The following is a 16,769-nucleotide window of genomic DNA, read 5'->3' as shown; positions in this document are numbered from 1 at the left end:
AGGGCGAATTTGGCGTATTGATGGGTACAAAGCAGCTCTGACAGCTAATCCACTTTTCTTCGTTCTGTATCTCTTGGTAATTGCTTTGGTCTGGCTTTGCTCCAGGTGCACATTTACAGTTACGAAAATGACTGAAGCTAAAACGTATTCTCATGTTGTTGAGATAAAGCGTCGTTTAAAAACAATTGATACGTTTTTAAGCTCATATAGTTGGCTTATTAACTCTTATACTACGGTTAGTAGCTGTGATTTGTTTCAGCCCAGGGCTGATATATTTGTGTTGAAGTGTGAATGCTGGGTGTAGGCCTTACTAACCATCTGCCTAGAATATAACCATAGCCCGCTTTGCATAATATGCCATATAGTTAAATAAGTGCAATTGGTTGGAATATTTATTGCCTTTGTGAATGGGCATTTATGTAAAAATGCACTTCGGTGTCTCTGCATGCACAACTATTGCATTCAAACGACAAAAACGTATCAGATAGCGTCATTAACCATACAATCGTGAGATCATTCAACTTTTGAATTATGTCAAGTATTCAAGTGACTCTGCAAATTAATATAAAGTTTGATATGCACATAGAGTAAAAAAGTAAGCAGCCAGTTAGCAACTGTGAGTTGACGCATGCACCATCTACCGAGGACCTTGAGAATGCAGAACTTGTTTTGCACACATCAATGCTTTTTTTACCTAGATAATGCTGGGCTTACAAAGAATCCGACCTAATGTTAAAAAACCCATTGTCATGGCGCGAAATAATTTCAGGCAACAAACTAAACTTGACATATACATGTAATAATAATACTGTTACGCCTGGATCCAATCATTCATTGGATGAGGGTTTTATGTAATATATATATATATAGTATAGGTTTCATAACTAGCCATATATAGTTTTTAACTTTTTATAAGTTGTAATATATGTTTTATACCTTATAAAAACTGTCATAAATACTACCATGTTCATGGCAGTGTACCATGTATACTGCCGTGAACATGCTTCAAAGTGTAATAATCAAAGAATATGCTATAAGGTTTTCAGAATTAGTACGTCGAACCATACCTATTCCTATTGGCAATCACTCTGCGATTATTTTATTGATCACTAATCAATATAAGAGAGACCTACTGTGTAAGTAGTGATTATTGCTTGTAAAGAAAGTTGGCTGTGTTCCATTAACTCTATACTGGTTGCTAGTAGTTGTAGACACAAAAAAAATAAGAACGGCTGTCCAAAACGTTTGTGACATTGGTGTCATCTTTATAATGCAGCCAAGCCTCTTTATAATCATTTCATTATGTCATTGTAAAACCTCCTTCATGTGCGAAAACTTATTTTACAGTATTACATAAACTTTGGTTCGCAGATATTTGCTATATGAAAATATGTCAAAATAACACAACCATAAAATCTAGAAGTTTAACTTGTGAGTATGATAGTTTGGGATGCTATGATGGAAATACAACCATGTATTGTCTATCATAATCATTAAAAACCGATGATATATTTCATAACTAAACCGTTCTTTTCCTATTTCCAAGCAACCCTGTAAAGGATCACATGGTTTATCTGTATGGAAACTGAGTAATGTCTACAATCTCATATAACTTGCGCTGACCTGCTGGGAATGAGTAATCTGAAAATGAGTAAAAAACAATATGTTGAAAAAACATTAAAAAAGAGTGGAACAAATTTATTATAATAATTAATAATACACTGATTCATTCAATTAATTTTACAGCTCAAACACATGAAACAACACCATAACAAATGTAGCGAGTATGTAGTTACGCATAGCATTAAAGATTCAATATAAAAAGCTATCAAAATATAATAAGTGAAGCGTTTCAAATAATAATCACTAAAAAGTTTTCATTTTCACTTATGTGAATCAAAGTGTTGGCTCTGTGCCAAGTGTGTTTGGAAATGATGGTGGTAGATACACAGTTTTATTACGCTAACTTAGTTTAGGTAAAGTTTAAATTAACTCATCTTATATGTTTTTCATAATTTATATGTTTTTAAGTTTAATTTAAATTTTTGCCTTCTTTATTTTCACTTATGAAAAAGTGAAAAACTTTAAATTTTGTGTGTTGGAATTATTTCTGCTGCGCAGTTATTTATTTGATAGAAATTTATTCCGAGTGTTGCAAACTTGTGTATTTAATGCAAATCCTAATAACAGATTTGACTGTATTTATCATTTTTTGTTTAATTGTTTAAAAGTTTATTATATTCACTGCAGTTTGATAAAACAAATCTAATTTTAGTGGTGCTAAAGTTACTGTTACATTTGTTAGGATTACTTCACGATGGGCCTTGAAAACAAGTTTCCAAAAGCATTTAGTAAGTTTTTACTGAAGGACTGTACATTGGATGATCTTGCATCTCTACTGCCAGATTGGAGCTCTCAGGAATCTGAACTACGGCAGCCACAGAAGTGGGTTTAATAGAATGGCTTCATTTTAAAGTTCATTGTAGACTCAGAATATTTGAGCATTGATTGGTTCCAGTGTGTATGAAACCGTATCAAATATCTGTTACTCCATTTACAGTGAATGTTATTTGACTATGACTAAGGTTTCAGGTAGTGTCATGCGTAATAACTTGCTGATGTTACTAACTTCTAGGGTTTTTTCTCTTTAGCGCCTGATATATTGACTGCCTGTAGATTGTTGTAGAATGGTTGCGGGTGTCTAGTATGTATTTTGTAAATTCACGATCTTTGAAGATCATTACTTTGTTAAAAGTGTATCTATTCCTGCAGTGGAAAAAATATATTGTTTTACTGTAAGTTCTATAAATATTAGTTTATTTCTTAGGATTTTATTCATAGACAATGCTAAATTTGCTAAGAAACTGCTCCGAAAACGATTTGTCTATTTTGAAAAATGTTTCCATTACAAATAATGTACTTAACTTTAATATATTCTATGATTAGAAAATGAATTTTAAAATAATTTTTGCATTATTTTATGCCGTTTTATGCTATTAAGAGAGTAGGTAATATATGAAGTATACCGAATTTCCCATAAAGACTCTATTAAGCTTGTCTGTGGAATGTCTTGCTTTATCTGTAGCAACACAAACCCACCTCATTTTCATAGATTGTGCATAAAATAAATAAGTGTTTTATTTTAATATAGCATAAAAATAAAATAATACACTTGCCAAAAACGCAAAATGCCATCAGTATTTTGTTAGTCAGGAGAGCTTGAGTTTCAAAATAGTTTTTGATATCTGCAGCAACCAAGTCTGGTGCCTTTTGTTCAAACTTGGATTTGTTTGAGATTTGGGGTTGTTTGACAGCTGAGGTTGAACTGTATTCATTCATATTCATATATACATGCTAAAGACATCAGTGTTCAAGGATTGAACTTGCACTATTGTTGGTTGACTGGCAAATCCGCATATTCATTGCAACATTTACATAATCTCAATAGGGAACAATTTCTCAATAGCATATCGATTTATAGAGATATTAAAGCATAATAGATGATTATATTTGAGTAGAAACTGTACATGGCTAAACTGTTTCAGGAGTTTTCATGCGAGGCCTCTATCACTGTTGGCTTTCAAGTCACTCTGCCAGCACCTTTCCCTAGATCAGCGAGTTCCTGAGAGGGATGAAGGAAACTCTGTATTTGGTACTTCACTTGAGAAGTATTTCAGAGTCTGCGTTAAAGCTAAGAAACGCCATGAAGTAGACATTTTAGCTGAGGTGTGTTTCGCTTGCACAGTACATGCTGCACTGTATAATTGTTTAGCGATGTGTAGTTTCATTCAGCCTGCCTACTAGTTTAACCTTCAGTCAGGGTTGGGGTACGAGTGCCCCCTAGCTACCAAGTAGCTAAGTATACTATATATATATATATATCTCAAAGTTTGTCTGTGTATACTTGTATACTTTGGTATGTCCAGCTACAGCTATTAAAATCTTGGAATGAAGAATCCGTATCACAGAAGATTTGATCTCAGAATCTTCCATTCACTAGGCAAATGCCTTACCAATTTAGCTAGGCAAGATTGATGGATTCATTGGGCGATATATGTCGCCAGGCGAGCGAAATACGCTACCGCTCTCCGTCACGGCGCAACGTCATGATATGTATTAATAAGAACCGCAGATAACTAACTTACTTAAGCTAGCCATTGGCAATGTGCCAGGCTAATGGCAAGTGACATCGTTTATAAAATGAGTTTATAAGTGTGGTATTGCTATCACTGCTTATAAGCCCTTTTTAATACTCGTGCAATGCCGGACATTCCGCTAGCATAAGCATAAATTGCAACACTGAAACTTCCTATTGTATTTAAGCTGTAAAGTATTTATACAGTGGTGTTCTGCAGCTCGTAGTCATGCATTAGAATAAAATTGCTAAAAGGTGATACAGTTGAACCTTTGTCTATGAGGCTAATTTCTACCAGGATCATTTTTAAATCTTCGAATGCCACAAAAAATTATTTTCACAAGTGTGCACTAATTTCTTTTACAGCCCAAAAACTTATAACTCATAAATCAACACTGCAGGTAATTACAGATAACATTAAAGTCAATGAATTATATAAAACTACTTAAAAACTAATATTATTGAAAAATTGTAACTAAAAACAGGTGGTTACTGCTACTCTGCCTTAGAGACATGCGAACAGAAGTGTAGATAGCCTGCAGGTGGATGTTTAAATGGCTGGTTCTCAGGTACCAAAGGGAGTCTTCAAATCAAATATTTTAGTGACCTGGGTGAAGGCATGCATCATAGGTATGTGTAGGAAGTTTGGATGTAATTGACCAAAAATGTGAAAATGCATAGTGGCCCCACGGACTAACAGACAGACACATAGAGAAAGTAGAATTTAGGTCTATTAATATAGATAAAGAAGGTTTTTTAAAGACATGTGATGTGAATTGTATGAGTAAAATGTGCCAAATTATAATGAGGTTTTATACCATATATTTCCAGTTTTTATACTTCGTCAATAAACTGTCAAACTGGAAAAACGCACAGAGCATATGTGTGTGAAATTTGAATCCAACCAAACAAAAAAATGTGGAAACGTATAGGGCTCACGTGGACTAACAGACACAAACAATGATAAAGTGGGCTTTATTAATATACGGTAGATTTCACCAGCTTTTATATGTGTACTATCCTGCAATGTTTTCAGCAACTTTCAACATCGTGTTTTGGTAATCACTCTCATCTAGAGTCCATCTTTGCTAAAATTGTATATCCTATGTTAGTAAATACATATGTGAAGGTGATTGCGAGTAGAGGTTGGATCGCACGTGCCAACTTGTGATGCTAAAACATGCCAATATTATTATTCAATACAAAATGATGTGGTATGTCCATGTTCATAGAGTAGGTTAAACAAAGTGGAAGCGGTTCAAATATATTTATTTCATTGTATATTCAACTGAAGTAAGATAAACCTGTCTTAAACAGTTCAGACGGCGCTACTTTCAGTAGTCATTTATGGTTGGTCTAGGTGCTCTCATCTCTCTGCAAAGAAAATGGCTGTGAACATGTGGTGGACATCGGGGCCGGTCTCGGACACCTCTCTCGTCTCCTGACATTTAACAAACATTTAAAAGTTACAACTATAGAAGCCTCCGACTCCCACTCACCAAAGGCTCAGAGACTCGATAGGTGAGCTATTTAAAGAAGAAAAGAAATTCCTAGACTATATACTACAATAGACCGCATTCAGCATACATAATAAATATTGATTATTCTGTTTGCCTTTACAATTTCCTGTCTCGCTATGGTGTTTACTACTTGCACAGCTACTTCCTTTCTTCTTTCGATTTTTTCTTTGTCATAAAGCCAGCGTTTTTATGTTTGCAGGAGGACGGAAACATTAATGAGCAAACAAAAGGTAGGTTTATTGCTATGCGTACACGTACATGTACACATACGGTATATGCATTTTTGTGCTATCCAGTTTCTATTCACCCACTCAGTGTGTTGACAATGAGATGATGTTTCCTAGTAACTTTACCTATATTAGCTCACTTCATGGTTTGTGCTGCTCACTGATCATGACTTAATGAAAGGCAGAAAGAGTTTGTTCAAATATGTAATCACTTTACACGCAGCAATAGGAGTTGTCTCTTCACTTTATGTTGAGTCAAAATTTCCTTTAGGATTTCTATGATATGAACTAGATGGCTACTATTTGTTTTTGTAAGGATCAGAGAAGACAGTTATGCACTGGTATTGCGTGCGTTGCCAGTACTTAACTGGCATTCACTGCAATAACCGCATCATTTCATGTTTTATGGAAGGGAATACTAGCTTGGAACGAAGCCAAGTAGAGAGATTTTCTGGCAGGATGCTGTCTCTGAGCTCTTATCTGGCCATAACATGTTTGCTTCCCTGTTTTCTTCGATTCTGTATTGTTTGTGGGTTAAAAAAATATGTTCATTGCCACTACATGGCTTTTCACTTTGTCTGGTGAATCAGCTTGTTTACTCAGTACAACTGTGCCCCACTTTTTTAGCTGCCTCATAAAGTTTTATCCAAAATTTTATTAGTACTTAATGAATACCCGGAGATCCTTGATATGCTTTATCTTGACAATGCTAGCCTTAGCTCTTAGATTGCAAGCTCTACTCTCATCACCAGTTTGGGCCTATGGATATTCCGTTCAAAATTGTTGCTAGAAGTTGTACTAAGCAGTAAACTTATGTAAGGTTTTAAATTAATAGAAAATAAAATCATAGCTACAGTATTATTAGCAGGTGCCTAATGTATGTACTAAATTGGAGTTGTCATCACTTGGCTGTTTGTGTTAGCCAAACCAGCCATGTTAAACATTAATAACTGTTTGTGCAGGTAGCCAATGACGTACCTGTTCAGCCTAACCACATATCACATTACATTGACTCTAACATAACCAGTGAAGAATTCATCCACTTGCTTAGCGAAAATAACAGTCATTTGTCCTCAACTGGAGAAACCGTAAGTCAATCCCATCCTGCTGTCAGTGATGCCGAGCAATCATACGCTGCCACCGATGATACAAACCAAAGAGTTGTCACAGCTGCAGACAAACTCTCACACCTCTCTGAAAGAATGGCTCATCTCATCAGCCTGCCAACCAACGCTGATGTCCACGGTACTGAGGCGCAGCTGGAGTGGTTTGACTTGCCGTGGGCCAAGGAGCTCCCGGCTGTAGACGCTAGCTTAAGCCTTACTTATAAGAAAGCTCTTACTCGCTATACTCCTGTCGCTAATCAACACTTCTCTAGTCTTAGCTCCACCTCTGCACCTGCTAGCTCTGCTTCTGTCTGTCCTGCAATGCCGTCTAACTCGGGCTCTCAGGATCCTTCTGGTACACAAACTAACAACACTCACACCAAGTCACCTAGCAATAGTAAGTTTACTTCTCGCTATCAGAGATTGCAGTTCATTTCTTACAAATATTTTGTTAAAAGTTATATATATATATATATTACTTTATTGACAATAATTTCATTTCAAATAATGTTTTTCAAATTATACCATACAACAATAGTAAAACAAAAAAATAAAAAAGGGCAACAGTTAGCCAATAAAACCGAATACATATAAATAGACTGACAAATAGTGTTTACAATGCCTTTCTCTGCTAAAAGAATGGATAGTAGGTGAAAGATTGTTAAAGTAGCAGGCAATGATATTTTCAAAATAATTACTAGTTGAAATCACGTAAGTTGAAATGTGTTGAGACCCTGTAATTGTCATATAAAAAATGAGGACACTAACCATGAAAATTCTTGCAATTAAGTTGAACATGAACTTAGACAGGCAGTTAAGTCTAGATATAAAATGTAATTGAAGTTTTAGGTTTTGCATTGAAAGTCAGTCGTGTCGAAATTAACTAACCAGTTAAGTTGGATAAGTTTTTAAAAATGCATAATGGTGAACTCGGTGTAGGAGGTAAGTAGTATGAGAATATTTTTCTGTATTATCGAGACCTTTTAGCATTCAGACTATGAGCTAAGTTGTAGTTTGGTCCTTTCTCTTTCCTACTGTTATTATTATATTGCTGACTTCAACTCTATTTTCTATGAGGAACCATAATCTATAATGAACAGACATAAGAGGGATTGCGTAATACTTGGTTTCATGTCTTTGATGAATATTGTTTTAGAAATGTCTCTATAGTTTTTGATATTTTGAAGGTTTTTGTTGAAGTGACGAGATGTAATTCATAATAGGCATATTTACTGTAAATGGAAACAATTTACTTGTGCTATTTAGCTGTGCTACTGCAATAAGATTTGAAGTTGTTTTACGATAGGTTTACAGGCTTTAAAAATCACAGGCTACTTTTATTGGGTTTCCTGGATGTTGTTAGTTACATTAATTGACGTAAAACTGGTGCAATCATCAGAATGCTATTGGTGATCATTTGGGTTCGACGAGTTCCTGTTGAAGCTAAGCAAGTTGTCAGAAGTTCAAGTAGTTTATGTCTGTGCAGGTAGTGAAAAAGTATGTTTGAGTGGATTACACACCTGCGGTGACCTTGCCAGCACAATGGTTAGAGTCTTCACCAAGTTGCCATGTGCTAGAGTTGTCTCCTCTATTGGCTGCTGCTACATGAAGCTCTCCACCCAGTAAGTTACTGTCATTTGATTGTTTATTGTTATGGCTTTACATTTTAAATTGTATCTCTACTTTGGCTAGGTTTTTGTTATCCGTTTCTTATGTTGAGACATCTGAAATGGTAAATTTTCATTGAGCTCATTTGTCTCGGCGTTCAGCCTATTAAACATCCTGTAACAAGCTATGAGCAAGAGCAATTTTAAATAGTTTATCTACCTTTCATAAAAGACTGAGATTATTTTGAAGGCTGAATTTAGATGATAATGGGTTTTAAGACACCCATCTTTATCTTTCTAAATCGGGCTAAACATCCCCAATTTTGGTTCCTAAAAAGCTAGCATATGTCACATATTTCGATTGATATTAAAACGCTGTAAAAAAACCTTCATTACTCTGAAAGTTAGTGGACCAATCTTTATTTTGAGTAAAAAATCGGAATCAGCGTGTCTGATTTACCTAGTAAATACGATAAAAGTGGTACATGACAGTTATGGTTTAACTTTCTGCTTGTCTATTATGTTTTCCCCTTTAGAGTTATGTCCCCCTACTTTAGTAGTAGCTCTATGCTTGCTTATTGTTATATCTGTACATTTAGAATGGTAACCCCCTACTTTAGTAGTAGCTCTATGCTTGCTTATTGTTATATCTGTACATTTAGAATGGTAACCCCCTACTTTAGTAGTAGCTCCATGCTTGCTTATTGTTATATCTGTACATTTAGAATGGTAACCCCCTACTTTAGTAGTAGCTCCATGCTTGCTTATTGTTATATCTGTACATTTAGAATGGTAACCCCCTACTTTAGTAGTAGCTCTTGCCGTAGTAGTAGCTGGATATGTATATGTCACAATTATGCTGTAATCGCTGTAATCACTGTAATTATTATAGTTTCCTAGAAACTATGTCTAGAGATCTTGTCCCGATGATGCTTATGTTACACCTGTAATTATTCCTTTCCGCAGTCCATCACATGTGAGGTCCACTCTGTCATTATGTTGACACGCAATCAGTCAACACATGGCATGGTCACTCATTAACAGCCCATTTACTGCCTGCCTCATATATATTCCTCTGATATATATTCCTCTGGTTGGCTCAACTCTATTTGTATATTAAGTCTTCTGCTATTCCTGACAAGTTAGTCTCCAGTGCAACAAGTTAACCAGTTGAAATTGAACAGGGGCAGACTGTGTACATTTAGCAAAATTGATTTATGGATCAAACAACTTAATTTTAATATGAAGCAGTTTCCTCATGGAATAGTTTTGTATTTTTCACGCTTTAGCTGCACCCAGCAGTAGCGAAGGTCAAGGATGATGAGGATTGTTACCATCGTTACTGCTCCATTTATTGTTATGTTTATATCTAGCACTCAAATATTGCACAAACCAATCAGTCTCCCATTTTTTATCTGTGGTAAAAGTATAAAAACATTATTTTCTCATTTCTTCACTGTATAAAAGTTTGCACAGGCAGCAGTAAATGCTTGTGTTGTCAGCAGCATTAAAACTCATCAATAGGCAAATGCAGGGATTTATTTCTACATTGGGTTTTACCATAAATCAACAAGAGCGGAAGTTATTCCTGCTTGGAATTTAAAAATTCTTCAGAATTCATTGTTTTTTATTTTGCAATTAGACCAAGGGTCAGCAACCCGCAGCTCCGGAGCCGCATGCGGCTCTTTCATCCCCTTGCTGCGGCTCCCTCTGATTTTGGATTCTTTTTCTTTTTTTTACCATATGCTGAGTAATTCATAAAAATATATAAGTTTTATCACTAGATTTTGTAATATAATTTAAAAAATTGTAGTTATGGTGATAAATCAAACAATGCGCCAATAAAGTCGCCAAAATTACACCAGCCGGCCCGACACGTCTTGATTGTTTTACCCCAGGTAGGCAAACTATGGTGAATACTAAGGAAAAAAAAGTGACTAAGGAAAATAGAACATTTAATCCTACATAGTCTGATTCATTTGCTCACGTAGGAAACGTTGGCAAACTGGTGAACCAGTTCACCAGTTTGCTTAATATGTAATGAGAAATTTGCAAACAAAAAGACAAATGTCACAAGACACTTTCAGAATAAACATGCAGCCTTTGCTAAAAAAATATCCAGAGGGTGATGAGAAAAAAAAGGCCATTTCGGAACTGAGGCTAATTTGACCAAAAATTGCTGCATGAATGACATTTGCTGCAGTTGGAATTTAAGTTCAGCGTTTTGTTGAAAGAAGGACTGAATTAAGCATGAAGTTGCAACTTTTCTTGAAAGTAACCTTATAAACATTGTAATATTTTCACGTTACGATCAAGTTATTATTAACTATCTTATTGTTCTTTGAAAAAGTGTAATTTTTTTCAGCAGTTAAATCATTATACATACACGCCACACCTTTTCGTTTTATGTAGTAAACATGGCGTAAAAGCGTTTGCTAAACAAAAAAGTTACATGTAGTATTTATGTATTTTTTAATTTAAAATATCGAAAGGGCTCCCACTGCGTTCTTTCCTACGGAAAACGGGTCCAAATGGCTCTTTGAGTGATAAAGGTTGCAAACCCCTGAATTAGACAGTTTTCCTAACTTGATGTTTTTCTTTCAATTTCTAATTAATTGAAGGCTTAAATGAAATTGTAATTGAGTTTTTTTACAATGATTGCTGGTGCTCATGAGATCTGTATTATGGCTATATTGGCGATGTAAAATATTGACTACAATAGTTTGGAACCTATTTCAACATTACCTGTAGATCAAATACGTAGCTGGTTAGTCGATTGCATAAAAGCTTATCGATGAATGAGTGAGCTTCGTGATGAACTTTATAGAAAGAAGCTCATTGTTTAGACAAGCTTTTTGATATACCATCTAAACAGAATAGTTTTTTAGTAGCAGGCAGTTCATCTCTTCGATTTGTTCTATAAATGCCTTTTGTAAGTGGAGTTCCTTGCAGAAATGAAGTGTAAGTGTACAGAGCTGAACTAAATCTTCGTTGTTATTACGCCTATCAAGTTTACACATATGCAAGTCATAGCAATCTGTACTATAATTACAACTGTCACACGACATGAACTATGAGGTAAGGCTCGCTGTATACTTGTCATAATGGTGTGTCTCCTCGTATTCACTAGAGTATATTGGTTGTAGAGCAAATGGTTCACCAACTGGCTTTCCTTTGAGTGAATATATCAGCTCATTGGCTAATCATAGAAACGTCTGCACATATGAAGCTCTGGAAATGGGATGCCATTCTCTCACTCAATATCGGCAGCGATTGCTAAGTAACTATTACATTCTGATTGTCTTGCGTTATTCTGATAGCGAGCCACAAATTTTTCAACAAATTAAAGGAAAGACTTGTACTGTAGACTACACAAAGTTGATGCTGCCAATAGTGTGTTGTACATTCATTTAAATTTACATGCTAAAAAATGTTATATTACAATTATAGTGTTGAAGTGTTTACATTCTAATGCGGGTATTCTGCAAATGTTTGCTCTGCTTTTGGTTAGAAAACAATGACATGGAGGTTTCAACAAAGGGAACATAACTCCTATGCATATTTGAAAGCTTATTTTCCAGTAATTATGCTGCAGGAAAAGTTAAAAGGTAAAATAGAATTATTAAGAATAATAAAGACTTAATGTTATTAATATTAATAATAAATATTATTATTAATATTCTTAATAATTATTAAGAGTATTAATAATGATAATAATTGTAAATTCTCTGTATCCTAAACAATTGAGTGTCACATGAGTAAGTTTTTGCTGACTTCGACAAATAACTTTTTTTGTTGTTGCTAATTTTTTTCAATTGTTGTTCTAAAATCATCGTGGGAAATATGATATTTTTAGGTTATTTTTTGACCGTTTTTGTAATTTTCTCATTTATTACTCAAGTGATTTGTTTTCTCTGGTAGACTCCGAGTCGAGTTTACGCCGGCACGTGATACGAGCGACCCTGCAAATGCTCATCTACCGCAGAAAACGCAAGGAAGAGATTCAATTCAGAAGACTTAAGATTAGGAATTCTGAGCAGCTTTCTTTTAGAGAGTAAGTTTGATGACAGTCTGTAGATTCAAGTCAATTAAGGCTATAAATGTAACAATAAGATAAAATTAGTCATGGCTTAGAGCCTTTTGGCGCCATCATTTTGGTCCTGATGTTTTGGCTCCAATGTTTTGGCTTTTATTTTTTTGACGCTAGCGCTTTTGGCCTCATGCAGCTTTGCGTCAAAATAAAGGAATCACTTAGGTGTAGAATGAAAAATACATATTATTATATTTGTTATAAATATTATATATTATAATTATTGCCATGCATTTTTCTCAATATTTTTTCTTACATATATACCGACGGGAAAACAAATTGGTAAACTTAAAATTCAAACTAAAGAATTTTAGAAGTGATTTTGGCAATGGGTAATGAGTGTAGTCGGCCAATTGTAATAATAATCTTTGCCCAATTGTCAGATGCCAGACTGTTCAGGTAAAATAATTTGGAGCCCAATAGTTGACACCAAAAAATTGGTGGCAAAGAAACCGAACTATGACTGTACTATCTGTACATAATTAGACAGGTTATATACTGTGACTGTACTGTCTGTACATAATTATACATGTTATAGACTATGACTGTACTGTCTGTACATAATTAGGCATGATGTAGGGGAGAAGCGGGTAATGTGGACAGTTTTTCTTTCCGTTACAGTTACCGCTATTCTATTCACTTTAGAATACTCTAAATTATATCTTTAGCTTGCAGAGTTTGTTGGCTCTCTTTTCTTCATTGCATGTTTTGTAATACAAGCAATATTTTTTCCAGAATCCACCATATCATAAACCAAAAAATTGTCCACATTACCCACCATCAGTGGGTAATGTGGACAGGTGCACTGGGTAATGTGAACATGTCATTTTTTGTCATTAAAAGTAAAAGTTTCTCAGATATTTAAATAACTACAAGTAATATATGCATTTGGTTATATTCAATTTAACGTAAACTGTACAGGAATAATTCAAATCTGACAATATAAGATAATAATTCTACTAAGTCATGGTAATAACTCAGATTGTCTTTTAGTGTTGTTGGTATAACAAATTATGTTTATCTTAAATTGAATGATGATGGCTTAAAACCAGATATGAATCCACTTCTGGTTCTTTCTGTTTTTCCCTGTGACAGGGGTTTAGGTAAAACTAATTCGAGTTCACTGTGGCTCACACATTTACAATCTGGTAGGTCTGGTTTGAAAAACTTTACACTTCTGTGCCGGTAAAAGCCTACTTCCAACTCTTCAGAGGCAATAGTTCTATTTAAAATTTAAGGCAGTTAATTTAACATTCATTTTCTAAATACAACATTTAAAAAAATTCATGTCTACTAATCACAATTAATAGATGGTGCAAAACAACATTCACTTTTGCATTCGTAGTTATTGACAAATAATTGTTGGACTGAGAAATTTACATGTAGGTATATTAGTAAATTTACTAGTAAGCCTAGTAGCAGTAGTAACAATTTAGACTTAACATTGAAACCAGCAAATTAAGCAGTTTATATCATATGCCTTGCAGCACAGGGTAATTTGGACATGACATAAAGTTAATGTGGACATGTCTACATTACCTTTATGGTAATAATATATAAGACGGGGTAATGTGGACATGTCCACATTACCCCGTCTTATATATTATTATTACAAATTTTGATAAACCTCAGTCAAAGGAGTTGCCTTTTGACAATCAATAGAGATAACCAGCACAATATGCTTTGTTTGTGTACATATTGCCCCAAAAGTTCCAACAACATTTCCACTACATAACCCAGGTAGTAAAATTCAATTAAAAATTACAATTTGTATGATAAATATTAAAATGCTTACAGATTGATGTATGATGGATAGAGACTTACAAATGAGCATGTGGCTTCTTCTAACATGAAAAGGAAATGTTTTATAATATGAAACAAGTGGAATTGGTTATAAACTTTAACTAATAATTTACCTGTCCACATTACCCAGCTGTCCACATTACCCAGCTGTCCACATTACCCAGCTGTCCACATTACCCACTTCTCCCCTATACTATGACTGTACTATCTGTACATACTTGACAGGTTATATATTATGACTGTACTATTTGTACATACTTGACAGTTTGTATACTATGACTGTACTGTCTGTACATAATTAGACAGGCTGTATACTATGACTGTAATGTCTGTACATAATTAGACAGGTTATCTACTATGACTGTATTGTCTGTACATAATTAAACAAGTTATATACTATGACTGTACTGTCTGCACATAATTAGACAGGTTATATACTATGATTGTACTGTCTGTACATAATTAGACAGATTATATACTATGACTGTACTGTCTGTACATAATTAGACAGGTTATATACTATGATTGTACTATCTGTACACACTTAGACAGGTTGTATACTTTGACTGTGCCATCTGCACACACTTAGACAGATTATATACAAAACGAGTTGAATGGTTGTATTAAAAGGTAACTTTCCTTATTTATTGTTGCAACTGATGTTTTACTTCGATTTTCAAGCTATTGATGTTTGAGTGTTTCCCCCAGTTGCCGCGTTGAAATGATTCTCATTATGTTTTGGGATGGATATATTAAACTCGTACCTATTTGCACTATTAGGGAAGAGTCTTATGATTTCACTTATGATTTCATCAGGTATGCAGAGAGGGCGTTCAAACGACTTGGTCTGGACTATGATGTGACTGAAAATGAGATAGCTGAGTGTGAAAAGTTGATTGAGTCTCATTGGAAGGCAGTGGTTGGAGCCTACACAGTTAGACTAGCCTTAGCTCCTCTTGTGGAGGCGTACATACTGCTCGATAGAATGCTTTTCTTATGGGAACAAGGTGAGAGGGGATACGATCAACAATCTATTTAATATCTAACATATGTTCATGAAACAGGCAGTTCCAGCACCTGTTCTAGTTTGTCTTATACTCGTGTCTCACATGGATTCTGGGGAATTGGATGAATAGATGCAATATTGATTGGTAACATGGCAGTATTCTTGGATTGATAGTTAGCCTAATCTTGTCGGCTGTATTCTGTTATTCTCAATAATATAGGTAGGCATATGCTCGTGCTTAATTCTAAATAATGTCAAACTACAAAACCTTTTCTTGAAGGGTGGGCTGCACCTTTTAGGCCTGTTATGGTCTACCTTCATACCAGAAATACAGAGTTAAACTAAATGAGTTAAATGTGCATTAGCATGAGCAGTAACTGGCTAAACATAATGCAGTAGAGTTGAGAAGAATTATGATTATCACTCAACCTACTGAAAAAACCTAAGAGAAATCCATGTTCTGCCTTTTTGGTAATATCAATTTATCCAGTCGTAACACCAAATTGTAGTCATGGACTTCGTATGGCTTTTGCGATGCGAATTAGATCTATTTATATTCTATTTATTTTATAGGTTTCTCCAGTCAGCTAATTCCACTCTTTGATCCTTTAATATCCCCGAGGAACATGGCACTTGTAGCTGTTAAAGACAATTAAGAAACTGATAGAACGCTTTTAAATGCCTAGTCCATTTTTTAATGCTACTTTGCTTGCTCAACAGAATGTAAACAGTTGTTTTGTACAAACCTATGTTGTTGTTCTTTATTTATTATATATTGCATAATATATGTCTTTTTTGTATACCTTTCTGCCTTGTATCCTATTTAATGCACTTAATATTTACAAAGCATGACACCGTTGTTCAACTTGTTCTAGTGTTTTAAGTAATTTGTATACTTATCATAAAATAGTTTTTGACTGCTGCTTAAAAATAGAGCCTCTACAAACATAGATTAAATTACATAAATGCCTTTAACTCGCATAACTTACTTACATAATACAATTAACTCAAAACTCCTGTGCCAAGTGAAAAAAATAACTTCCTTTACCATAAGCTAGGTAGGATAAACTAGTATGCCATATTCCCGATCAGCTTAGTCTAAGCATTATTTTATCTCTATTACATAAAAAAATACGATAGACGTCCAATGGGTCACAAGCAAGCAGCAATAACAAGCCCTTGTCCCTAAAACGGTCATAACTTAGAGTAAGTTTTTGATAATAGGGCCATTTAGGAGTTGTTTTCACCCTCTAATATCTTTTCTGCAGATTGATC

General features: G+C 34.6%; 1 protein-coding gene across 2 annotated transcripts; it reads left to right on the top strand.

Annotated features, from left to right (window-relative positions):
* Nucleotides 1-89: 89 nt before the first annotated feature.
* On the top strand, nucleotides 90-16,258 carry LOC137391002 (methyltransferase-like protein 25B). Of its 2 annotated transcripts, none has more exons than XM_068077329.1 (11): nucleotides 90-235; nucleotides 2,306-2,445; nucleotides 3,546-3,726; nucleotides 5,496-5,656; nucleotides 5,855-5,889; nucleotides 6,849-7,127; nucleotides 8,475-8,610; nucleotides 11,742-11,875; nucleotides 12,517-12,649; nucleotides 15,305-15,495; nucleotides 16,068-16,258. In XM_068077329.1, exons 1-11 carry the CDS (start codon nucleotides 128-130, stop codon nucleotides 16,148-16,150), a joined length of 1,581 nt encoding a protein of 526 aa, XP_067933430.1. In that variant the 5' UTR covers nucleotides 90-127; the 3' UTR covers nucleotides 16,151-16,258. The 2 variants fall into 2 exon arrangements, with proteins under 2 accessions (XP_067933430.1, XP_067933429.1); XM_068077328.1 differs by having other exon boundaries at nucleotides 6,849-7,385.
* Nucleotides 16,259-16,769: the final 511 nt, after the last annotated feature.

The sequence above is a fragment of the Watersipora subatra genome, chromosome 3, assembly GCF_963576615.1.
Source record: "Watersipora subatra chromosome 3, tzWatSuba1.1, whole genome shotgun sequence".
Taxonomy (NCBI): domain Eukaryota; kingdom Metazoa; phylum Bryozoa; class Gymnolaemata; order Cheilostomatida; family Watersiporidae; genus Watersipora; species Watersipora subatra.
The sequence above is the reverse complement of the archived record's forward strand: the minus strand, read 5'-3'. Positions and strand labels throughout refer to the sequence as shown.